This window comes from Chrysoperla carnea, chromosome 5 (assembly GCF_905475395.1).
Source record: "Chrysoperla carnea chromosome 5, inChrCarn1.1, whole genome shotgun sequence".
Classification (NCBI taxonomy): domain Eukaryota; kingdom Metazoa; phylum Arthropoda; class Insecta; order Neuroptera; family Chrysopidae; genus Chrysoperla; species Chrysoperla carnea.
Window position 1 is genome coordinate 4,871,055 of NC_058341.1, and position 26,408 is coordinate 4,897,462.

The 26,408-nt window shown below is 28.7% G+C and overlaps 2 protein-coding genes across 2 annotated transcripts; both read right to left on the reverse strand.

Annotated features, from left to right (window-relative positions):
• Window positions 1-6,034: 6,034 nt before the first annotated feature.
• On the reverse strand, window positions 6,035-26,273 carry LOC123301641. Its single transcript, XM_044884476.1, has 2 exons — window positions 26,161-26,273; window positions 6,035-6,830 (listed from the first exon to the last, which is right to left on the reverse strand). Exon 2 carries the CDS (start codon window positions 6,798-6,800, stop codon window positions 6,540-6,542), a length of 261 nt encoding a protein of 86 aa, XP_044740411.1. The 5' UTR covers window positions 6,801-6,830; window positions 26,161-26,273; the 3' UTR covers window positions 6,035-6,539.
• On the reverse strand, window positions 9,616-12,561 carry LOC123301605 (sepiapterin reductase-like). The gene is made up of 2 exons (XM_044884434.1): window positions 12,365-12,561; window positions 9,616-10,381 (listed from the first exon to the last, which is right to left on the reverse strand). The coding sequence occupies exons 1-2, from the start codon at window positions 12,411-12,413 to the stop codon at window positions 9,651-9,653; spliced, it is 780 nt and encodes a 259-aa protein (XP_044740369.1). The 5' UTR covers window positions 12,414-12,561; the 3' UTR covers window positions 9,616-9,650.
• Window positions 26,274-26,408: the final 135 nt, after the last annotated feature.

The window sequence follows — 26,408 nt, forward strand, 5'->3', positions numbered from 1 at the left end:
GTACACACTGGTTAATCTATCATTGATGTTTATACTAAATTTTAGATTGCTTTAAATAAAACAACATTTAAAATAATTTTCTTTTATAATTGAAATAATTTTTTGTAGGCGATTTAATGTGTAGTATAAACATCTGTGATATTATTATTTAAATAATTTTTTGAAAATATTTTGTTGACATTTTACATAACTTATGTCACATAATGAGAAAAAAAATGATTTGTAATATTCTTAGATATATGTAATAAATATTTAAAAAAAAAAGACGCCATTGTTTTTACACTGTGTTGTAAGTTACACGCTAGCATGTTATATTATCTCACGTGAATTTCTATTACGATTGATGTAACTTAATACATTTGGGGTAAAAATTGTGGAGTTTTGGACTCAAATATGAGAATCAAAAACCTAGGAGCAACTTAAATGTCATTTTCGTGGCGCTGTTAATCCTTAAAAAAAGATTGTTAAAACAGATTTTAAAAAACTGTTTAAGTTCAAGCGTAGGTGCTATACAGTCTTTAATCCTCGAAAACTATTTAGGTATCGAATCAAATCGAAATTTATTGGCTATTTCGCTTTGATTTATTATCGTATTTTCATGATGCGTGTTTTTACCCCGACGATGGGGTAAAAACACGATTTACTTAATTATGACGTCTTGGTTGTCCGCTGGTTATAGGGTCTGTAACGTCACATTTAATTGAATATGGCGTTTTCTAGAGGACATTCATGAACTAAAAACAATTTTTAATTTAATGATACCGTGAAATCCTCTACAGCTCTTAAAGCTAAATTGGCGAGAACGAATAAAAACTGAAAATTAGCATGAGAATTTAATTAGGTAGTGTGTGACTTGGATACAGTGTTTATTTTGAATCCTTGAAAGCCAGTTTTATATACTGAATCTTTTCCAAATTTTATCGAGTCAATAAAATTATAAACGAAGTGCCTTGTTTCGGGAAAAAAATTTAAATAAGGGTACAATATTTTTTTTATGCTAAATAAAATATATGGCCTGGCTTTTTAATTTTTTTTTTATATTTATTTTGAGACAAAAAAAAAATGTCTCGTATAAAATAAAAAAAAAAGGTAAGTTGATTTTTGTGTGGGAGAACCTTGTGCGATTTATGTGGCATAAGTTTTGTGCAACATTCGAAAATTTATCAACAAATATCTTTAAAATATTTTTAGTACAAATGACAAAAATGGGCTTCGTTATTTTTGTTTAGGAAATGACTTTTCTCGAAAGTGTGAGATTGTGATTAAGAATAATTTTAGCCCGACAAGAGATGTGGCTAATAAATAAATGTCCGGATTTTTATACCAAGAACTACTAAATTTGATCCCATTGATCCCAAATATCTTCTAAAATACCTTAACCTAGAAAAAAATTTATTCAATTTAGGATCTGAGTTGACTAGTAGAAGACTCAGATTGAATCCGACGTTAGATAGATAATGAGGTACCACTAATTTTTTTACGATTAAAACGGCGGGCTACCCTGTACATAAGACCATTCAATAATTGTAATTTTTTGTGGGATCTGAATTCTAAAAGAAGTTGTCTAGCTACTCGATGTTCTGAAAGACCTCGAAACGTTATTGAAGACGTTTTACATTAACCACTTCTCTTGCGGACCAGAATTTTTTTAATCACGATTTTATACTTAGAGAATTTGGTCATATTTCATTCTTTTAAAATAATTTTATTAAATTTTCAAATGAAAAATTGTCTTAATACCTTTTATATTGCTGATATACCCCCTGAAAAGTGTCCTCCAAGAATCAAAGGACCATAAAGGTCTCATTTAATTTGCCGTGTGTATATAAAATTTAATTTCGGACACTACTTCCAAATTTCGTCTAGTAATATAGAAGCGTATTACGAGCGAGTTTTTTAAATTTTTACATTTCCACAAGAATTTTCATCGCTTTATCATATTTTTTAAGTGCTAAATTTTCCACAGCTAGTTTTGTTTGTTTGGTGCAAAGAAACTTCTTGTCCCGATTTCACATTGTAGAAAAATTATGTAGAGCTTTAGGAAGGATTGTACTTTTTTTTTCGTTTTTAATTATGTTTCGACGACGAATCTAGTAATTGTGGGATCTTTTAAAAGTGAAGATAGATCCTTTTGGTGTAATATGACTGAATTGGTTACCATATTTAACAAATTTTTCCCAGTATGCAGTGCTGCAGTTGATGAGCTTTTCCGAATATGGTTTGATTTGAAATAATAGTGAAGAAATTTTTAGAGAGCTCTTATTTTGTTGAATATTTTACATCATAAAACGATTTGAATCAAAGAATGGATCCAGTAAAGGTGGGTGCCACTCCTACTTCGGAGGAGGTTTTGTGTTGACTAAAGTAAGAATGAACTAAGTGAATAATCACAAAAAGACAAGTGGGTTTAAATGTAGAAAATGAAATCGAAAGTATGAGAGTAGATACCATGAGGTAAGATTAAGTTCCTAGAAAATGGAAAATCCATTTTCTTCCTCTTTTTTTACTTAAGACTTTTTACAACGATCTATTTCAGAGCGAAAGAGATCTTTTGAAGGCTGTTTCTGAATACAAACCGTTTTGCCACCCAAAACGGTTTATCTTTGTCACTCTTATGTATTTAACATAAGAATGATAAAGATAAAACTGTATTTACGTACAGAAGCGTTATTTTCAATTCGAAAAGTCTATTTTTATGGAATATGATGGAAAATATTCAAAGGAATAAACTTTTTCGAAAATTTTTTTTACAATTATTTCGAATCACCGATAAATTAACTTTTAGTATTTAAATGTGTTATATATATTATTATTATTAATATTAATTATTAATTTTTTTTGTCCTTTTGAGTGGTAACCTGCAATTTATTTAATTTTTTATTTTATTATTATTAAAAAATAAGAATGGGGAGTTGTGTCAACTATCAGTTGACTTTATAGGTTTAAACAAATAAAAAAAAGATATATTTTTTTGGACCATGCGTAAGTATTTAAGTCATTTCAGAACGGCTTGAAATTTGAGAGACTGTTGTCAAGATCGTACTTAACAACTTTTTAAAATGTGGCTTTTTCTTAGAGTCTTGAAATTTTTAATTGCACATGTTAGACTGAACTTTGATAATAACCTTTGAATTTTCCAACTGACCTGAAAGGACTGTTAAATATTACGGATGGCCCAAGAGTTATAATAAAAAAAAACCATAAAAAAATTAAAAAATTTTAAAAAATGAATTAGCTAAATTCTGTTTATCTGTATATCTCTTCAATTTGCTATGTATAAAAGTCATATATAATGAATTAATTAATTAATTAATTACGTGTAGAACGATATTTGTATATGTGTAGTTTAATAATTAATATTATAATTAATTAGTTTTGTTTTTGTATTGCGCTATATAAACTTATTATCAATTATTACGATAATTATTACAAAAAAAAAAATGAATAAAATAAAGTATTATATTGAAAATCATTTCAAATTATTATTATTTTCTATCGTTTTATTATTTTCTATCTTATTTTTCTCTCAAAACAAAATTACTAAGTAATGAATTATTCAGTAAAGATAAGTATTAAGTTAATTGTATGATTATACATAAGCCAGGTAGCTGTGTGGGTATAGCACTTGTCTATGAAACCAGGTACCCTAGTTCGTATCCTGGTGTAGATAAGACTTTTACTTTTAAATAATTGAATTTTTCCTGTTGTTTAAATTTTCCACTCTTTTTATAGTTAAACCCGCCCTCTTGTCATAAATCATAAATATTCTTTAAAATCATAAATCATTTTTGAATAGGAAAACATGTAATAAGGTTTATCTCACTTATATTCTCCTATTACAATATATTAAAATTGTAGTAAAAAATAAATAAACTAAAATTAAAAAATAGCCATGTAGCAAAGTACATCTACGTGCCATCTATAATAAACACATTGAACTAACGATTAGTTTCGATGGTAGTGCCAGCTATGGTAAACACGTTGAACTAACGATTAGTTTCGATGGCAGTGCCATCTATGGTAAACACGTTGAACTAACTATTAGGTTCGATGGCAGTGCCATCTATGGTAAAAACATTGAACTAAGTATTAATTGCGACGGTTTTACCATCTATGCCAAACATGTTGAACTAACTATTAATTTCGATGGTAGTGCCATCTATGGTAACATTGTTGAACTGACTATTAATTTCGATGGTAGTGCCATCGATGAAATCGATGTAAAAGATATAAGGTAGGTAAAATATTGAATATTAGTAATTAAACCGGATAAAAATGATATTTTATTATATTCACATATTTGTTTTATACAGTATATAAAATCAATTTTCGAGATAACAATTTTTTCATTTTTCCTCATTAATAATAATTAATATAAATAAATACGAAACGTTTTATATTTTAAATTTTGTTTTATTTTTTCTATACCATTTTTCCTTTCAGAACAAAATTATTAACTAGTTAATTATTCATAAAGGTAAGTATTAAATTAATTATAAGACTCCATATAAGCCAGGTAGCTGTGTGGGTATAGCACTGGTCTATGACACCAAGGTATGTTGGTTCGTAACCTGGTGATATTAACACTTTTACTTTTAGATTAAATAAATTTTTCCTGAAAATCGTTATATATTTCAAATTTTGTTTAATTTTTATAATTATCTATCCTAATTTTTATTTCAGAACAATATTATCAATTAATTAATTATTTACTAAAAGTAAGTATTAAAAGTTAATTATGTATTTATATATAGACCAGGTAGATGTGTGGATATAGCAATTGCATTTGAAACCAAGGTACGCTGGTTCGTATCCTGAAAGTTCTTTTAGGCAAATTCTGATTTTTATTTTCATTTTTTTTTCAAATTTCCACTACAACATGTTTGCCTAGTACAAATGATGAAAAAAATTAGTTTTTTTTCGTTCAAAAACTTCAATTTTTTTCACATTTCTACTAGGAGAACATCATGGACGGACGGAATAAGTAGTACCTGATAGCAAGGTAATTGTTGTCACCTCGTAAGTCAGAAAGTTAGTGGTCTACATACCCGTGTTTGGTGAGTGTGACCTCTAGTGGGCAGACCAATAACTTTCTGCCAAAATAAAATTTTAGACTTTCGGGGTGAAAACACTTACTTGCCTTTTCTCCTTATCAGGAACTACTAATTCCCACTTATGTTCTCCTAGTACAAATGTTGAAAAAATTGAAGATTTTTTCGATCTTTTTTGATAAAAAAATTTCAATTTGATTAAATGCAGGAGAAAATGATTGATTTTTTTCCACATTTGTACTAGGAGAACATGATGAACAGGAAGGAATTGCCTGACAGGTAAGTAATTGTTTTAACTTCGAAAATCAGAAAGTTATTTATTGGTCTGTTAACTTTTTTGGTGAGTGGAAATTAAAAAAAAATTAAATTATTAAGAAAGAAAAAGTAGGATAGAAATCTTGTCTTCCTACTTATGTCATAAGACATAAAGCAATATTTAAAAAAAAATTATTCGCGACAATGCTAAATACGAACCGAGGTACGCTGTAATCGGAGGCGAGAGTGCTAACCACTACTCAATCTTTGACATATTTTAATTATCAATAATGTAATATACAAACCTTTTACTCACCTCTTTTAAATAAACTGGTTTTCTTAAACTTAGTATTTATTTTCTTTAACTCACCTTTCTTATTAAACTTACTCATTCCGTATTTCGTTTTACTTACCTCTTTCCAATAAACTTACCTAGAAATGAATAATTGTAGTTATATTTTATTAAAAATGTAGGTTCTATTTGATCTTCCTGAAACCAATGTAAAGGATAAAGGTAGGTATAATATTGAATATTAATAAATAAACCATAAAAATTGCTAAAAATGATATTTTATTTTATTAAATATATTTGTACATATTTCACCTAAAATAAATATGAATGAATAATAATGGTTATTTTATACAATATAAAATCAATTTTAGGGATAACAACTTTTTCATTTTTTCTAAATTAATAAAAATTAATATAAAAAAATAAAAATCGTTATATATTTTATTACTTATTTGTCGCTAATGGTTCTCATAACAATTATGCAAAAAAGTGACATTACCTCGGTATAATCTTATTTAATAAAAATATATTCGGAACAATGCTAGATACGAACCGAGGAACTCTGTATCCGGAGGCGACTGAGCTAGCCACTACTCCATTTTTCACATACTGTACGTATCAAAAATGTAATATAAAACAAATAGCATTCATATTAAAAATAAACTTTAATGAAAAATATATAAATTAAAAGTTAAGATAAGAAATTAATAACGGTTCTCTCTAAATGTTAAAACAAAATATTAATTTAAAAAATAAAATAAAAAAAAAATAATGAATCAAATTCTTGCTGTATACATGGTTCTCAAATACGCACGCGTACTTTGTTTTTCCAAAAAAAATACACAAAAAATAATAAACACCAAAATCAATATGTCCTCCAATTCCCGTGTGCGGGAATACACAATATTATTAGAAAACACAATTTTTAAGTAAAATTGTTTTCAAAATATTGGATCTGTATCGGGATCACCACGATGATCCGAATGTGATGTTGCATCCGAGAATTCAGATTCATCAGAATCTTGATCAATTTCACGGGCATCAACGTTTTGTAGACCATGTATATTGATATCAACTTGTACCCTTAAATCTAATGCCATAAATAACACAGTTAATAATATTGGAAGACGAAATCTTGATTCCCAGGCCAATTTTAATAAAAATAGAAGGCCGTCATGTAATGCAATTCCTTTTTTATTCATTTCTTCTTTTGGTGATAATTTTTTATGAGGCTGAAAAAAAAATCAAAACAAAAGATTAAAATTATTATTAAATTAAAAATAATTACGTTGTTTTCAAAAGTTTTATTTTTAGAATGGCGAAAATGTCAAATAATCTATCCAAATTTTATAAAAATCTATTATTAAATCTAAATGTCAACACGTGTTTAATAAATTCATATTAAACAGGTGTTGACTAATAGTCTAGAAATTTGTATAAAAAAAGGGTCCTTTACTTTGTATCAGATACCAACAAAACCACGTTTCATACTTATTCCAATTTTAGCTTAGCTAAAATGAATGTAAGAGAGATTTGTAAAGTTTAAGAATTGTACAAATGTCGTAGATACAAAGTTAGATCAAAAGGATTTCTCAATGATCATTTTTAATCCAAAAGTACTAGTTTTATGGAGGGTAGAGATAAGATAGTCTTCTTTACCTGTACCCTTCATAACTAGTTTATTCCTTATCCGGATTTATTATATTCCTATACTCACCAAATTTTTCAGTCACCTAATTTAGTCCTAATAAAAAAAGAAATGAAAAATTTTCCTTAAAAAAGAGAGTGAAATTAGAATTTACAAACTATTTCGCCAATCAAGTACCTGGATTCTGGAAATAACAGGGCTAAGTGAAAAGGAAAATTGATTGAAAAACTCAAACCTAGATGTATCATCAAACTCATCGGAAAAAATGTTTTCTCTTGCATTATCTTATCTAAATCTGTTTTGATATTTTAATGAACAATTTTGGGCCTTTGAATTATCTCAGGAAACAATTTAGAGTTGTTGTCGTTTTGGACACTTAAGCACGCAGTTACATTAATGTTTATTTTGACGCTGAGAGTCCTTGCGCTTATAATGCACGCTTAAAGCATGTGAGCATTTATTTAAACATTATAACGTGTTCAAACATTGCTTGAAAACTAAGCGAAAATCTTTTCGCCAGTTTGTGCTTGTGTAAAAATCGTAAATATTTCTTGTCTTGCTGCGTTTAGTCGATGAACACTGTGAACCGAGAAACTGTGAATTATTTAGCAGGTATTTTATTCTAATGTGCTTTTTTCTACTAAACACAGCTAATAATATAAGTGGCTAAACGTCACTTACAATTTAACAGCAAAAAGTGGTTAATTTCCTCTGATACGCTCTTTTCTGTCAAACGCAACCAAAGCTCGAATATAGCTCGCTTCATATTTAAAATATATAAATATTACTTGCCAAATTAAATTGTTCGATGTCATTTTTATATGTTTCAATCTTAAAAACTTTTTTTCTTTTTGTTATGGATTCTTCTTAAATTATTTTAATCCAGAATAAAAATAGAAGCCCATGAATAAAATTATAAAAAGTTTATTGCACGTTTATTTTTTTATATTAATTATCAATCATATATGTGAACGTGAACCCGTTATCAAAAAATAAAAATAAATAAATAAAAATTATTGCAATCCGTAGGAACCAATCATCATCCTAATAAACAATTGTCTTAGGACACTAATTCAAATTTAAAAATTATTTATATTTTTACGATTTTTCTAATTTTCCAAAAAGTTTTCCGATTTTTTTTAGTACTTAAAACTTATAAAAATATCATCGATAGTCACGGCATGTTGAATTTCTTTTTATTTCTGTTACTCCATAATTTTTTTTATAATTAAACAAATTTTGTAACCTTCGTTGCATATATCAAAAGATATTTTTGTAAAATAATATGTCAACCTTGTACAGTTGTTAATTTAAACATTCACCGGAAATATTACTGCGTGTGTTTTTGATTTTGAAAAATTATAGCTATTCATTATTTTAAACTAGAAAATTTCCTTGATTTTCCCAAAGAATTTCTGTATAAATGCTTAGGTGAAATAAAATTTAATAACCTAGGGAAAAAAATATAAATAACAAGCCGTGGATAGAGTCTGGTGTGACCGTTGAGGTCCACACGAATAAGCTCGATCGACTCGGCCGAATGTTATGAAATGCTCTTCGAATCATATTAACATTAATAAGCTTCGATTGGCACCTCAACGACGTCGATATCATTTTTATTCACACAATATCGACCAGGAAAGAATTCACATTTTTTCGTAAAAATCACTGTTTATCCGTGAGGGCCCAAATTAGGACAAACTTTGGTGTCCAATTTCTCCAAAACTTTAAAAGATCGGGAGTTGAAAATCTGCAGGTTAGTTTCAACTAGTCTTGTACGTGAAAATACTTTTGAAAGTATTTTCTAGACGCCTTCTCAAGAGTAAACAGTGATGTTTACGAAAAAATGTTTCAAATAAAAGTTGTTAATTTTTTTATAAGGAACATTTTTTACATTTAAACTTTTGGTCTATCTCTAACGGTTTACAAGATGGATCAATTTTCATTTGATTGAATCAGCAAAAAAATGCATCATTTTAAAATTGGTATATCTCGGTCAATTTTGAAACTAAACTTTGCTAGAACTTTGATTCGAATTTAAAAAAAAATTTAATGTGTAGGTTAGCACATCGCAACCCCAAACCCCCTTCAACCAAGGTAAATCGAATACAAAACCGAAGATTCTATGAAGCAGAATAACTTTGAAAATTGATACAGAATAAATTTATTCTGAGATATCGAAGAAGAATCACATCTTTAGAATTCAATTCCAGAAACAATTTTTTTTCGTTCATTTCTAGGTCGATTACCAACCTGTTTTTAGAGTTACGAGGTTTCAAAAAAACACAAATTTTAAAATTACAACAAAAGTTTATTTAAAAAAAAATTGTTTCAAAAAATAAAATTAATAATAAAAAAGTTTTATCGGTTAGAATAATAAAAAAAACATTGGCAATTAAAAAATTCAATCATAATAATCAATAATGGCTCCCGATTCAAATTTTCCATTTTCCAAAATCGTTAATAACTTATGAACGGTCATTTCCGGTGTTAAAATCGTTTGATCTGTAAATAACTGTTTATAAACTTCTTTAATTTGTTGATCGGTACTTTTAACTAAAATCGAATTTGCCATATCGGTATCAACCGGTCCTGGTGAATAATTTAATACATTTATATGTGAATATTCTTTTGCTAATACTTTAAAAAATAAATCACGAGCTGCTTTAGCGGAACCATATTGTGATAACGATGGAAACGGTTGTCGTCCACATAACGATGTAATATTAATAATAAATATTTTCGATTCTAATTGTAAAAATCTCTCAACAAATAATGAATTGAAAATAATTGGTGTAAAGAAATTTAACGAATAATATTTTTGCCAATCAGCCATGTTTGTTAATTGTATTGAGGTTTTTGTTAAATCGCCAATGGTGCCAACATTATGTATTATCACAGCATTTTCATATTTTTCACCATTTAAAACATCGTTGAAAATATTTTCTAATGTTGTTTTATCTGGTGCAGTTAAATCGATAGCTTTCACATGAACGGTTAATACAGGATTTTGTATTAAATTCTTTGTTTCTAATAATTTATCTTCGGAACTAGCTAATAGAAGTAATGTTGAAGTTGCTTGTAATTTTTTACCATATTCTATGGCGATTGTACGTCCAATTCCACGTGAAGCTCCTTTTAATAGAGGAAAATTGTTATCAAAAAACAGTTTTCAAAAAGAAAAACAAGTTGTAATCAACTATAAAACCGTAAAATAGACAAATTACAGTGTTTCGTTTTCTCACATGTGCTTCGGAGGGGGTTTGAAAAGTATTTCAGTGTCGAATGAACTTTGTGGGTTAATATATCAGAAAATGCATTCCTTTTTAGGTCCTTACTTAATTTTATATCAAATAGGTCTGCGAACAAGGGCATTTTTAGTGAGTCAATTTCAGAAAGGCTAAAAATTTCATAGATGTAAGCCTGCACTGCGTCCTCATTACTAAGCTTATTGTGCGCTTTCAAGGTGGGAGGGGGGTGTGGCTTTGTTTTCTGAAAGAGTAGAACCGGTTTTAGTTGATAGATATTCCAAAAACATATAATAAATGGGAGATCGTCCGCAATAATAATGGGGGCTTTAGCTAGTCCGCAACGCTAAATATATCGGTTCTGTCTCATCAGGAGACAGAGACAGAACCAGTTCGCAAACAAAAAAAAAACTTGAAACTATAATTCAAAAAGTTTTTCTGTTTGTAGACTGACTAAATCCCCCTCCCCATTACATTACGGACGATATCATTGTTGTGATTTTTAGGCATAATTCTTCATAGAATCAGATCGACTATATATTTTTTGGAATATCTGTTGATTAAAAACGATTCTACCTTCTAATGCCTATGAAATTTTTAGCCTTTCTGAAATATCTCACTAAAACCACGCCTGACAGCAGACCTAAAAATTATTTGTAGGCGTCGACTTGCATACTTTCAATTAACAAAACCTTCTAAAACGCGAAAATGTCTTCTTACGAAATCAGGTCTTAATTTCAATCGTTTTACCATTTACAAAAAAAGAAAAGCTTATGACTGGCGTTTTACGATGCTAGTTTCTGACAAATTCGCAGCTGTTCTACGAAAAATTCCTCGCAAATTTCATCACATTCTAAAGTGATATTACAGAGTATTACAGAGTTACATTGTTTACATACAGACATAAAAGATGGCGACATTTCCATTGGCCCAATTTTCTAGATCAATTTTTGTCACCAGTAAAATATGCTTTATAAGAGTAATTACGATTAGCTTATTCATACTGATGATAGCTACATGGTAATCGAAATATGTATTTATGTAATACAAAAAGTTATCTAGGAAATTGGGATAAAAATCGAAATGAATTTAAAGTGATATACTTTTCATTTCCCTTCGAAGCAGAAGCAAGACAAACACCTTGCTCTGTCATAATCCTACGGTTTAGTATTTACTAATGAAATCTTGTCGAGTACATACAAAAGAACAAAATAAAAGTTTTCACATTCTTAAACTTTTTCTAGAAATAAAATGGCGTACTAGTTAGATGGTGAAAATCCTAAATAGGAAATAGAAGTTATTTAATCGTATACATCAGAGGTCCCCAAACTTTTTTTCCCGTGAACTACTTGCCATGTTTTTCGGTTTTTTATGAATCCAATGATTAGTTTTGACTCATTTCCAATTGTAGTAAAATGAGAAAGACTATCGTGGAAGCCTGTTTTCATCTTAGATCCCCAATTATTTTTTTTCACTCACAAAAAGCTCTTGCTTCTCGTTGACTATTCATCTCCTAGAATTCGAGTATTTTTAAAGCATTTTAAAGATATTTTTTAAAATTTTGGAAGTTCGATCTTTGGTTATAACTAAGTTATTTTGATTTTACAAGAAAACTGCTGGACCGATTTACAATTTTAATTATACGCCATTTTAGCTCCGGGACAAATTTAAGAGTGGGAAAAATCTTTTGATTTGTTCTATTGCCGGTTTTATACGCCATTTAGTAGAACATTTTAATTATACGCCATTTTAGCTCCGGGACAAATTTAAGAGTGGGAAAAATCTTTTGATTTGTTCTATTGCCGGTTTTATATGTGAACAAGTTTTCAACATAAAATATCTGAGATAATTATGATTTGTATGCATTTACCTGTGATAATTAAAAATGTTTTTTTATTAAAATCTAAACTATCCACCATTTTGAATTTGTTTTTGTTTTGTTTTGTTGTTGTTGTTGTTGTTGTTGTATATGTTGATTGATTAACGACTTGTATTATCTTCGGATGTGGTATCTTCTAATTCTTGTTGAGTTTGTAATTGATCGTAATTTAATAATTCCTTCAATTCACCAATATTGATGGCTTGACGTTGCGGTAGAATTGTACGTAATAATACTGAATCATTAACTGGAGTATCAAGGTGTAATGTTTCATGTGTTGATAGTTCAGCTCCAGTATTTAATAATTGTTCCATACATGCTGCATGTCGATCACTAAGCTGTTTTAATACATTGGGATCGGATTTCAATTTATTTAATTTATGTTCTATAAAACAGAGAAAAAATAACGGTTGTTTTTTTGTTTGTTTGTATATTGTATTATGATAATTTTTTTGTAATAATTATTACGTTGGAAATGCTTTAGTTGGAAAAATTTTTTATCAATTATGAATACAGTCAAAATTGATTATAACGACATTATATATATTACAGTAACTTTATAAATTACAATCTACATCAAATCAGGTAGTTCCATAGAACTAATTTTACCAAGGGTAGTTATGATTTTTCGCAGACTTGTTTTTGATGTTGGTCCAATGAATAATCCAAGTTTGTGACCTCGAGCGCCGAACGTAGATACATGATTATAGAACTAAAGAGCTAGTTTTTTATGTACACTCACTGTCAGAAAAAGTGCCACAGTTAAAACATTCTAAGCGTACGCATCATATGTTATGTTATAATAGTAACACTTAGAATGTTTTAAAACGAGCATTTTTTGTGACATTGAGTATACGTCCACAAGATTTTTTTAAAGTAGACTAAAGCTACAATATGACTCAAGAACGATCTCTGTTGATTCAATAGTTTCGGAGAGTCTTTTTTTCGAAATTCGCAATTTTTTGCAATAGTTTATCATTCTGAATGAATTTTGACTCTGAGCAACACTAGCGCACTCCGTGAGTGGTAAGTGGATCTACCCCCCCTCCGCGAGAGTAGTTCGAGTGGCGTCTGAAATATTGCACAAAATTTCGAAGTTCGAAAATATGACGAATTTTTGAACAGCTTTATCTCGAAAACTATTGGACTACAGAGACGATTCTAGTCTCATATTGTAGCAAATTTAGTCTACTTTAAGAACATTTTGAAAAGGTACTATCAAAAACTAGCTTTTTGGGGTTATAATTGAGTTAAATCAAAGTTTTCCGGTTTAATTAAAATCATAACTAGCAAACATTTAGATGAACACTTTAAATTAGAAAGATAAAACGTATTTATCTCTTTTTACGATTATCTGATATAACCACCAAAATTGTACGTTCTTTTAATGTCGTTATAAGTGATTTTGACTGTTATTTCAAAGATCTGTAATTACCATATCACCTGTATTAGAGAAGTGTGTGAAATTCATGGTCACCGCTCATCATGCAACGGCTCTCTGATTTTCAATGTATATCTCAATTAAAGAGTGAGTGAGACAGACAGACATTGATAACAAATTTAGTAGGGTTGCCAGTTTTTTTTTTGCCTGTTAAAGAAAATACATTGACCATGTTTCTTGTATACTGTTTTTAGGGATAAAATAATAGCCGTGGATATATTAAAGACCTTTTGCTCTTTTTAGTCTCAAATATCTACGGGCTTATTATCTTAATTTCCAAGTCTTTGAGAGTTTGTCACCCTATTTAAAGTCATCATTTTCAAGGAATGTACATTTCCTGTGGTTTAAACCATTCAGTCAATTCTAATTATAAATTTTAACGTAAAAATGGAATACCCCCTAAACAAAAGTACTTGGAATCTTGGAAAGTTTGAAATTAACATGATTCATAAATTTTGTACATGCTTTAGGTACACTCAGAGTCACAAAAAAAGCACGGATTACATATGTTACTATATGTAATCCGTGCATTTTTTGTGACACTGAGTATACATAATTACTAATTAGTCATTATACATTGTTGCTAGATTTATTCACGCGATAGTATATTACAACTTGTAAATTATTTTATCAGTGATAAAAAATAATTTATTACATTTTTACTCTTATCGTGTTTGGCTATTAACATGATTTAAATAATCTGCAATTTACAAAAGTTGTAAAGTGCTCTATTACTTTGTATTATAAATGACTTTTCACACAAGTTCCTCCATACGAACTGTACCGTCCAATATCGAGTAACGCCGAAAGATTTGAATTGACATAAGTTGTACTTCGGAGCTTCTGTTTTTGTACTGATGATAGAATTTTGAAAAAATTTCTTCAAATATTCATCAATCCTACCAACTAGATGTCAAAAATGACCATCGTTAAAGGTTTAAAAAAATTACATCATGAGTACAAAAGCAATAGCTCCATTTCCTTCGGCAATTCGCTAATAAAAGAATCGATTATTGTCGAATTAACTCGAATCATATAACTTATGTTAATTCTAATCTTTCGGCGTTACTCGATACTGGACAATACAGTTCGCATGGAGGAACTTGTTTATATATATAAACATTTTCAACGTGTTTTACGTGATTAGTCAAGTGTTTTTTATTTTATCAGGTCACACTTCAGGTAATTAGTGTTTACTCTTAATTGGTAATTTGCATATTTTTCATAATACTAAATCATTTAAATCAATTATATTAAATAGAAACAAGATTTCTTCTTGTCACTCACATCAGATAAAAAATATTGTAATTATTAATTTTCCTTCAATTATGAATTCAAATGCACTCGAAGTTTTGAGGTGACACCTTATAAATTACTATAATCTACCGGGTGTATCAGAATCAACGATCAACAAACTAAAGGAGGCTGATAAGGTACATCTAAACAATCATTTTGGTATGAGGAACATGTGTTCCCTTTACAGTCAGAACTACAAACTTTAGAAATTTGGTTACCTTATCGAATTTCTGCCGAATCCATTGAGTTTTCGAAAAATTGTTTCAAAAAAAAGTTTTTGATAATTTTCTGAGAAACATTTTTACCACTTAATTTTTTGCTCCATCTCTAACGGTTTGTTAAATTTAGAGCTGGTTTTCAGTGGTTTAGCTACCGAAGGGCTAGAGTTAGAAGGCCCCGATGCCGTGCACATAGTCGAGGTCTGGATGAAGGGATTAAATTAATCGAATAGTTCGAAAAGTTATATTACCCACATCGTAACCTCTAGGAAAAACGGAAAGTACATGTTCCTCACCCCAAAATGCTTGTTTTGGTGTACCTTATCACCCCCTAGAAAATTGACCATTTATTCTGATACACTCGGTATAATGCAGTACACTAATTTTGCAAGTAAATGTTATTTTTCTCAATATTTTCCAAGAATTGCTGAATGTAACATTTTGATATATTATGAATTTCATGTCAGGATTAATGTTTTCCACATGTTTAATTCTCTTGATGTAACAAATTTTCTATTATCGCACTAATGATCCATGAATTTTAATTAATTTTCCCACTTGCATAATTATTTAAATATGTCAATCGTAGCGAACAATAAATCTATTAATTTATTTTAGTATTATCTTAATCAAAAAAGTTGTACATTGGTGGAAAGTTTTTGCATGATTTATCCCAAATCTAAATTTTTTGACCACCATGTGTGTATGTGTGTGTGTGTCTGTTTGTCTGTCTGTGGTATCGTAGCGCTTAAACGGATAAACCGATTTTAATTTTTGTTGTTTCGTTTGAAAGGTAATTTAATGGATGTTTTCTTAGAAATGTTGGGGGTTGTCATTTGTAATATGACAGAGTAATTAACACTGTCTACACATGTATTTCAACAATTAACTCAGTCAATTGTTTGTTTTTACTTGTTAATTCTAATATTTATCACTTTCCCTCTAAACATTTTCTAATGAAATTACTTATTAGAGATAATAAAATTTAGAACAATGTAAGTACATCATTATTTTTGATTCTGATAGTACTTGTAATGCATTAAACAAACAAAATTGACGTACAAAATGCAATTTTGCATTTATTTTAATTAACAAATTAAAGAGGAAATTTTATGAGGAAACTGTGTGCCTTAAATATGCGATTTCATCAAAAATTTGTTTTTTTGTATTATGTGCCGCTAAAAGATAACTATTTACCAAGGCAATTTTAGATGTACGATTGAAATTATTAGGAATGTAGACGAAAAAAATAATAATAAAATTTTTCGATATTTGCCTTAGTTTTCGAAATATCGAAATCTAAATAATTAAACAAAATTTTCAATTTTGCCTTGTGTTCGTACAACCTTAAGAGATCAAGATTTCTGAAAATATTTCATCTTATCGGCTGTAATTAATTGAAAAGAGTTTGCTCTCCGTTAACAATGGCAGTATTCTTTCGAATTCTAATGCTCTAAACCTATAAAAAGGGAGCCTTAGGTGTGTTCATTTAACTCGTAGAGCGAAATCGACAAGGTGTTGACAATCGTATTCTTATTTAAGTCCAGCACTTCGAAAAAACACTTTCCGTGTTACTTTAAGCCTCGACAGAACTCGGTGGCGTCATCTACATAAATTGGCATCTTTCAACCGCAGACATATCTTCTGCGGGTGACTTACTCTGCTCTCAAAGAGTCATGTCAGTTTTTGATTAATATGTTACAGGTCATGTCTTTTTATGATTAAAAACAATTAAAGGAAATTTTTTTTACTAAAAATATCAATAATAAGTGATATAAAAAAAAATTAATTAATTTATTGTTAAGAGATGTTGCTATGTTGGGATAGGTCAGGTTTATACATACAGTTTTTATGTTAATGTATTGCGATGTATTACATACGTAAGCTGATCATATAATTATTTATAGAGCTATACCCGACTGCATACTAATTATTAAGGATTATAGTTTTTATCTGTATGTATATATTTGAAGCAAGTATGTGGAATTCCTAGTCAAACCTATGCAACGTCATTCAAAACTGGCCCTAAATTTATTGCTTAGGTAGATCGACGCTTTAAGGTAGTATGTCAGTATCGATGGCATATCACTCTAGTCAAATAAGCAATAATTTTTGTTTTCAATATATTAAACCGATTTTTGGAAACTTAGCTATAAAATGTTTTCAATCAAGGCGGTTTGACCGTTTAGGGGCAACGATGCCACTGAGAAACACACAGACGCACAGATAAACACTTTCAACTTATAAGACTCCTTCTTAAATCAAAATCAAAGTGATGGTCAAAGACATCAGATAAGATGAACAGATAAGATGAAAAAGAACTTAGAGAGCTATCATTTTTTGGGATAAATTTTTGGAAATATTTTAATTGAAATTGAAATATTTGAGTTGAGTTTGTACTTTTGAATTATTGTTTTGAATTACCTAATTATTTTTACATTTCACTTTTCAAAATGAATTGAGATTTTGTTTTTTTGATTTTCTAGAATGATTCACAAAACCACTAATAGAGAATATTTACGTATTTTTTTTATATTTTTAATTCATTGTTTACACCGTTATAACAAAGTTAAAAATATAAATACTGCTTAAAAATGCTGTATTTAAGTGTAAAAAAATATTTAAAATACATTATAATTTTGAGATATTTAAACGCAGTTTTTTATCGCTCTCTGTTGATGACGTATAAGTACGTGATCTGTCAATTGGTGACAGTTCAATGTATAATTTACACTTTAAAAAAAATGAATTTACAACACAGAATTTACACTCGTTATTATTAAGTTTTCTAATAAAAAGCCGTAGAATAGTATAATTTAATGAAATACCATATAAAATGTAAGTAATTAATATCATACAGTATGTCAACAAATTTGACAAGACCGTACTATGATGTCACGTCCGTATAAAAATTTGAATTTCCGTTTTAGAAATTTTTAAATGCCCTCACTGAATTTGTACTTTTATTAATTAATTTTAAGTAATTAAAAAGATATTAATTACTAAAAAAATTGTTTTAGTTGAAATGTCCAGTCATTAAAGTTACGGAAGAAAAATATTTGAACCAAATTTAAATTTCATGAATATTCCCTATTGTTAACAAACTTTTTTTTAAGGTTTTGGAGAACACCAAAGTTTTTTAACGGGTAAGCAGGGTGGCTTAACCCAGTAACATCTTTTATGCAGTTGGTTTTTTTGATTTTTTTTTTAAATTTTGTTTTGTAAATATAAATCCCTAAAGCCATTAAATAAATAATTAAGATTATATTATAATTTATTACATATAATAATTGAAATTATATTATTACATATTAACGGAAGTTTTTAACAATTTATTAAAAATAATACATTAAATGTTTTATTTTATTACTTGTTTATTTTATATTTATGAATAATTTTTTTTGAAAAACTTGAATTTTATATAAAACTTATTCAAGTATTTTTTTCGTATTTTTCATCTATACTTTTTTACATGTATTTAAAAAAGTATACTTAATTTATAATATTGCTATGAATATTAATTTTAAGTTGTTTTTTGTTTTGTTATTAATTTACTAAACTGATTAATTATTATCTCGTACAGTGTGTCACATTTAAGATGAAGACATCCTCATATTTTCGTTATTTATAGCAATATCGACATGAAATTTTGCCAAGGTCTTAGGTCACATTTTTTAAGATACTTGACCGAAATCAGATCTTTAATTGATAATTTAATAGTTTTATGTATTCAAATATTTCAATAAACTTAGTAATAATAGGATATTCTACTATGTTTGAAAAAGTACTTCAAAATGTTGATTTTCTTAATAAAAAGCCACAAAAAATTATATTCTAAACTTTTTTTATTCTATCAAAAACGCTGTCATCCAGTTTTTACCTTCTTTTATATCATGTCCTTAGTGGTTACTAAATTCACTGGCGAAAGAACACAGTTAAATTCGACAGATAAGAACCCAGCTGTTTACACTGAACTGGCAGTTAATGCCAAAGAATATTATACCTAGAGATCGCCATGGCCCAAAATTTACGATTTGATGAATGAGAGAAAAGACTGCCAGTTAGTTCCTATTTGTCCTTGTCTAATATATATGTCATTGGCTAGATATTGTTTACATTACACAAAATCTGTATGCATCATATGATTATGACATATGACTATGACTAGGACACATAGGAACTCACTGACAGTCTTCTCTCTCATTCATCATATCGCATCCACTTACATGCTAGGATATCCCTCGCGTTATCTATGTATAATATTCTATGATAAATTCCGATTTGACATCACATCAGGGCTCGCTCGAGGGTGTCTCATCTTAAATGTGACACACCGTATATTAAAAAAAAATTATCAAAACAGATTTTAATATTGTTTTCAGGATTTACGAGCGCCAAGGCAATTTTAGATAAAAGGTTTGATTTTTTTTACATATGAAGTTGGACTAAGTCTAAATCAATTCTGAAAATTTGCACATTTATGATATGTTTTCATAGATTTCTCCAAAACTAGTCGAAGGAAATTAAAAAAAAGCTATTTAAATAAAAGTTAAAACCGTAATAAATTATTGAAAACCGGTTGTGCCCGACTAATTAAGGATGTATCAGCACGGCAGTGGAAATATATATATACTTTTAATTTTGATGGTGAATTATGTTATTACTTGACAATATAAGAAGAAAAGTGGTCCTACAGACCTACGACCCAATTAACCTATGTTGCTTCATTTACGAAGTCGACCTCACGTCCTGAACACTCTGTAAAACTTTCAGATTGATAACCTGTTTTTCGTTTTTGTTATCAGACAGACAGACCACCGAAAATGTACTAATTAGGTGATTTTATGAACACCTATACCAAAATTTTGTTCATAGCATGAATATTTTTAAGCGTTACAAACTTGGGACTAAATTTAGTATACCTTGATATATATTACATATATACCGGGTATAAAAATCTTGACCTTGGTAACAATAAGAACGGAACAGCATTACATTATTTACGAGATTTTATAGGAAAAAAATACTATAAAATATAGTTATTTTTACGACAAATTTTCCAGTGAAAAATATGGAATAATTTTTTTTCGTGTCATGATGAGTTTTCTATATTTAAAGATTAGATCCTTATGAGGAGTTTATGCTATGAAAGCAAACTGACCTTCAACTCTATATAGCCGCAGAAACGAAACAATAAGGTTCGAAAAATTTGAGCAGTAAGACAGACGTATTTGAATGCGATTACCTGCATTCGATTCGTTAGAGCGTCAGGAAAAATTTGTGACCTAAATTGATTTATAAAAAATTAATTTGCATAAATAATATGTATTTTTAACCCCCGAACTAAAAAAATAGGCTGTTATAAGTTTGACCGCTATGTATGTGTGTGTGTGTGTCTGTCTGTCTGTCGCATCGTACCGCCTTAACGGATGATTTTGATTTTTTTGGTTTTGTTTGAAAGGTAATTTTAATGTCGAGTGTGCTTAGCTATGTTTAAAGCGCGAATTAGGGTTTCGTACCCGAAAAAACTAAAAATTGGCGAAGATCATCCAAATCGGCTCAGTTTGGAAAAGGTTTTTAGGAAAAAGACAATTTATTGGAGAGTGTTAAATTAACCTTAAATATACTAAATTCACAGTTGAACCCAAATATCGCGACAGAATTGTCAACCGAAGTACCTGGTGCCCAGTCGTTTCTTGGGAGTTTTTCGGGAAATTTGTTATACAATCAGTCCAAAATCGTTACTCGGGTGTCTCTGCAGAAGACGACGGGGTTATCGTTTACCCTGGGCACCAGATACCTCGGAGACCAATTTTGGCGCGATATTCGTGTTCAATGACCCAAAAATCCCCCGAGTAACAAGTTTGGAATCATTTTCATCACTGTTAACCGAATTGTGAATTTAGTATAGTTACGATTAATTTAAAATGCAATTATAAAATGTATTTTATTTATGCAAATTGCATATTTTTAATAAATCAATTTACGTCACAAAATTTCTTGATGCTCTAACGAATCGAATGCCGAAAATCGCATTCAAATCCAACTTACTGTTGAACTGAACTTTAGAACTTTTATACTAATTCAATCTGAATCTAAGACTACATGTGTCTAACTTTTCTTGGAAATTTTGTGTTTTAAAACATTCAAGAAAAAAGTAAATTATTGAAATATTCTGACCACATAAATTTTTCAAGTGATAAGTTGGAATATATACATAAATAAATTTCATAATTTATGGGAATTTCTTATTGAATAGTTTTGTCAAACTATTAATTTCATTGGCTTTTCATAGAAACTCTGAGTTAAAAATTTAACGTTCTCAATTACAAATGCAGGAAAAAATTAAGTTCCTATCTATTTTCGATGAGAATTATATGCAGGTAAATTTGTATCTGATTTAAAATTAGCTTTTTTAAAATAATTATTGATAAAGATAACAGATAGCTCTGGAGCCCGTGACAGTAAAACTGCATAAACACGAATTTCGAAATTTTAGTTTTTGCAAAATGAAAAGGACCCCACAATATTAGATAGGAAAATTGCTTTCTATGAAATTTTTTCTAACCCAACCTAAAATGTTATTTAGATCATTCTGATCAAAAGCTCTCACGGCCACAAATATTTTTAACGAGTAGTCATATACTATAACTATAATATATGTGTAGCTTTGATCGTTCGTAGCTCGAAAACTACTCGTTAAAAAGTTTTGTGGCTTTGAGAGTTTTTGATCAAAACAATCTGAAGAACATTTTGGAAGGGAAGATGGAAAAAATTCCACAGGAAGCTATTTTCCTATACTGAAATTTCCTATACTAAAACTATTAAATATTCGCAGCTTTCATCGCCCATAGCTCGAAACCTATTCGTTGAAAATTTTGACTTTAAGAACATTTTAAGATGGGTTAGCTCCATCGAAAGCCATCCGAAAGTCCTTTTTATCAATTCTTGAAACATATCACAAAAAACTTCACCTTAAATAATATGTAAATAAATTTTGTTGAATAATTGAATTCAATATTATGAAAAATAAATTTCGTACCAATTAAAAAACACTTTTTTTGATAATAACCCAAAATTAATTACATATAATTCCATAAATATTTGTTATATAATTATGTATTACATAACACTCACTCTTTGCCTAAGGCTGTATTCGTGTTAGGAGTTAAAAATAAATACATATTAAATATTTTTTCTTATTTAAAAATTAATAATTTTATAATTAAAATCAATCATTAAAGTGACCAGCACAAATTTTATTAAAAACACAAATAGAATTTTAAAACCAACTTATTTTGTTAAAAAATAATAAATTTTAAAACTCCCAAAAGATTAATAAAATGGCCGGTCTTTTTTTAAAAAAAAATACCTGCGTTATTTTTTTGGTATCGTGACCCTGAACATAAAATTATTATAGAAACAAACAAAAAAATTTACCTGAAATTTCCAAAAATATTTACAAAAAAAACCGTTTAAAATAATTACAAATAATTGAAGTCAACTTGTTTAAAACTTAAAAATTTTTTGACACAAAATAAAATTGAAAAAAGTATTTAGAAGACAAAAAAAAAGTTCTTATCGAATTTATCTAATCAACGTTCAAAGTATTTCTCTCGTGTAGCTGCACTATGGAGAGTGGATAGTTAAATGTAAACTCATAAACTGTAAACGGGTCTTTTTATTTTTTTTATTAGTTTTTTTTTTTATTTTGGTAGGGGAAGGATTTTTTTGAAATTTTGTTGGTGCTGCCGCCACAATCTGACATAATAATATCGAACAGAACTTGTTCGTAGAACAACACAGGTTGTAATTATTGTTTACTTTGCATGTATGTAGACAATTATTTATTAATCATATCTTTTAAGACAGACCAAGGACATTTGTTATCTATCCTTTACGATTTAAAAAAAAAACAACATTATTTACACTAAATATTTCTTGTGTAATATACTTTTTACACTCGATGTAAGGATAACAGGATAGTCTTAACATACACTAGATCATATATGTAATATTCTTTGAATATATACTATGGAACTGGCAGCAGAGTGATAACCATAGAAGTAATAACATAGAACCGTATAGAGAGGTACCTAAAAAAAGTACGTGTATAGCTTCTTTCTGTCTTTGTCTGTCTCATATTACCTCTATGAAATACACACACATATTAATATACGCGCTTTGCCAGGCTGCGAGACAAAGAGGGAAGATAGTCCCTATTTTCGGTCTCTTTTTTAACGGTCAATAATTCAATTATTTCGTTTCCTATCCTTTTAAGCCTCTATCTTATATATAACCTCTTTGGAACTACCTCTCAAAGAAGATTGAGAAGGATAATAAATGCGAGAGCATGATTATTATTGCACATGTCTTAATATACAATATAATATCCTGGCACGTATTTACAACAAAATAATTGTCATTTAATAAATATTATTTAATAAAATTAAACTTTACTAACCGGTGATATTTGTCAATTTTTATACAGAACAAAAAGTAAACTATTGAAGCAGCTGATTTCCGTCAATACGATCATGCGCATTGAAAACTACGCTCTAGTATTGAGTTTCTTTGTCAGCTGTTTCAATATTGTATTGTTGTCTTTATTAATCTTCTCTGTGAAGCATACGTTGTGCCTCTCTAGTAAAATATATGATCTAAGGTAATACTACTATAGTACTATATTGCCAGGCGAAAACAAGCGAGATAGATTGTATCCTGATCATAAAATGACGCGAGATATAAAGCCTTTTCCCTAAATATATTATAAATGTGAAAGTAAGTATTTTGTTTGTTTGTTTGTATGTTACGCTTTCACGCGAAAACTACTAAATGAATTTGAATTAAACTTGACAATAATATAGCTCATACATCAGAATAAGTTTTAAGCGAGTTTTAATTATTGTGAATACAAGTTTAGTTGTAAAAAACAATTCAAAAATGATTGCTTTTCTTAGGTAATTCATTTAAGTGTCTTCTATGCAATTGTCAATTGAGTTTTATTAAGTTACAAATAATTTTATTTGGTGGCGCTAATTTTGATTAAACATTAAAAGGATATTATAAATGGTACGGAACTCTTAGTAATATGAATGATTATTTAATTATCAAGAGAATTCATTCAATCAGAAATATAAAATTTTTAAAATATGAAAATAAATTATTAATTACATGTTTTACATGAAAATCAATAAATTAATCAATTACATATTTATGATTTATATTTTAATTAAATATTAATTAAATTGTAAAAATCAATAAATTCCAATTGAATAGATATTTAATTGATTATTAAAATTAAATATTTCTATTTATATTCATTTTTCTTTCAAAAATAAAAATCAATGACGCATTTTAAGTAGGCAGTAATTTTATTTTTGCATTTTACATAAAAGCTAATATCTTTAAGTTAAGGCGTCTCAACTTGTTATGACTACTGGCTGGGAGGTTGTGGGTTCGAATCTAGGCAACGGCAGTATGAACAAAAAAGTTAATGGGGCGGTGAATTGATCACACTGTCGTCGCTTGGATAAGAACGAAGTAACCGACTTCACCCATATCATAAAATTAATTTTATATTCAGATGTAGTTTAAGAAATAAATAAAGATAAAAAATAATGATGTGGATGGCCTCTGTAATAGACGTGGTATTAAAACCGGAAGTTAAACCTCATTATTATTATTAATGAAATGAGCAAACTTGAAGAAAACCTTTTTGACAAGGTGGCGATCGAATTCCGTTATTTTTTTATGATTACTCCAGCGAGTATAAGCGCTACCAACGAAACTTCGAAAAAACTCGCCTTAAAATCAGTTTGACAAATTACTCACTAGCGATTTACAACATTCGTTTAAAAGTCGGAGCATCAATTAGTTTTAAGCGATAGAACCGTAAAGTTTACCAACTACATAAAAAACTCTGCAATTCCACCCTAACTACAGAGAAGTATACTCCGAAGAATCACCCGAGTTTCGAAAGGATCATTAAAACCGTTAGGGACTTAGCGTAGGCATATTTTTAATTTTAAATAAAAAAAACACTTTCCGATTAAGCCCACATTTCCTATATCAGATAAAATCAGCGGTAGATTTTCGGCCCTATTTATCAAATAAATATAAGGATGCCACCTTTCCAGATTTGATCGAGAGACTTCCGAAATCGTGTAGTCTCTCCCGAATCTCGATCTCAACATTAATTCTCCATAATTCAGTAAAAAAGGATATTTTAAAGGAGCAAATATTACTTATTTCCATATTTTATCATGAAAAACTAAGTACTTAAAAGAAAAAATATCAAACAAATTTCCCGATTTGCCGGAACTTTAGAGATGGCAACCCTAGTTAAATGATGGGGCAGACATATAATTAAAAAATCATATGTCTTTTTTTGAACTTATCTGATTTTTATAAATATTTTTTAATAAAAAAACAGACCGGTTAATCAATTATTAACCGGATGTTGTGTTTAATTAAAAAAAAAAAATTATTAAAAATTCCATTACACCCGGTATATTTCGAGAAATAAATTACCTGCTTAAACAATAAAAAAAAATTTGTATGAAAATTGATTTCAAATTAAATACGTCATCGATTATTTTACAAGGACATGAAAATATCCCATATTTTTAAGCCCATTTCCATAAAAATTAAAGAAAAACATATGGATTTGACATTTCAAAAGTTTCATTTTGACATTTTTGACAGACGTCATCAAAATTAATCAAAACAGATAAAAAAACACAATAAATATAATGCAAGAGAATGGGACAAAAAATCAGCCATTTTTAAAATAAATTAAAAGCAAAGAAAAAAAAAAGAAATTTGTTTACCTAATGTTGCTAAATATTGTTCCGAATCAGGAAGCGTTGAGCTAATTGTAGGTTGAAAATTATCTTCAAAATTATTTATTGACTCATTATTTGAATCAATATTTATATTTACGTTCAACCAAGGATCCATTTTGAAATACACTGAACTGAAGTCATATTCACACGATCATAAACGAACACAGAAAATAACCTTTATTTCTGAAAATTAACTTTTTTTTTTAAAACTATCAAACAATGAATGTTTAATT

What these genes read in the sequence shown, in the direction of transcription:
- LOC123301641 (XM_044884476.1), bottom strand. Translation starts at nt 6,800, where the DNA reads ATGAATAAAAAAGGAATTGCATTACATGACGGCCTTCTATTTTTATTA.
- LOC123301605 (XM_044884434.1), bottom strand. Translation starts at nt 12,413, where the DNA reads ATGGTGGATAGTTTAGATTTTAATAAAAAAACATTTTTAATTATCACA. An exon ending in AACATTTTTAATTATCACAG is followed by an intron (nt 10,382 to 12,364) that starts GTAAATGCATAC and finishes CTCTATTAAAAG; the next exon opens with GAGCTTCACGTGGAATTGGA.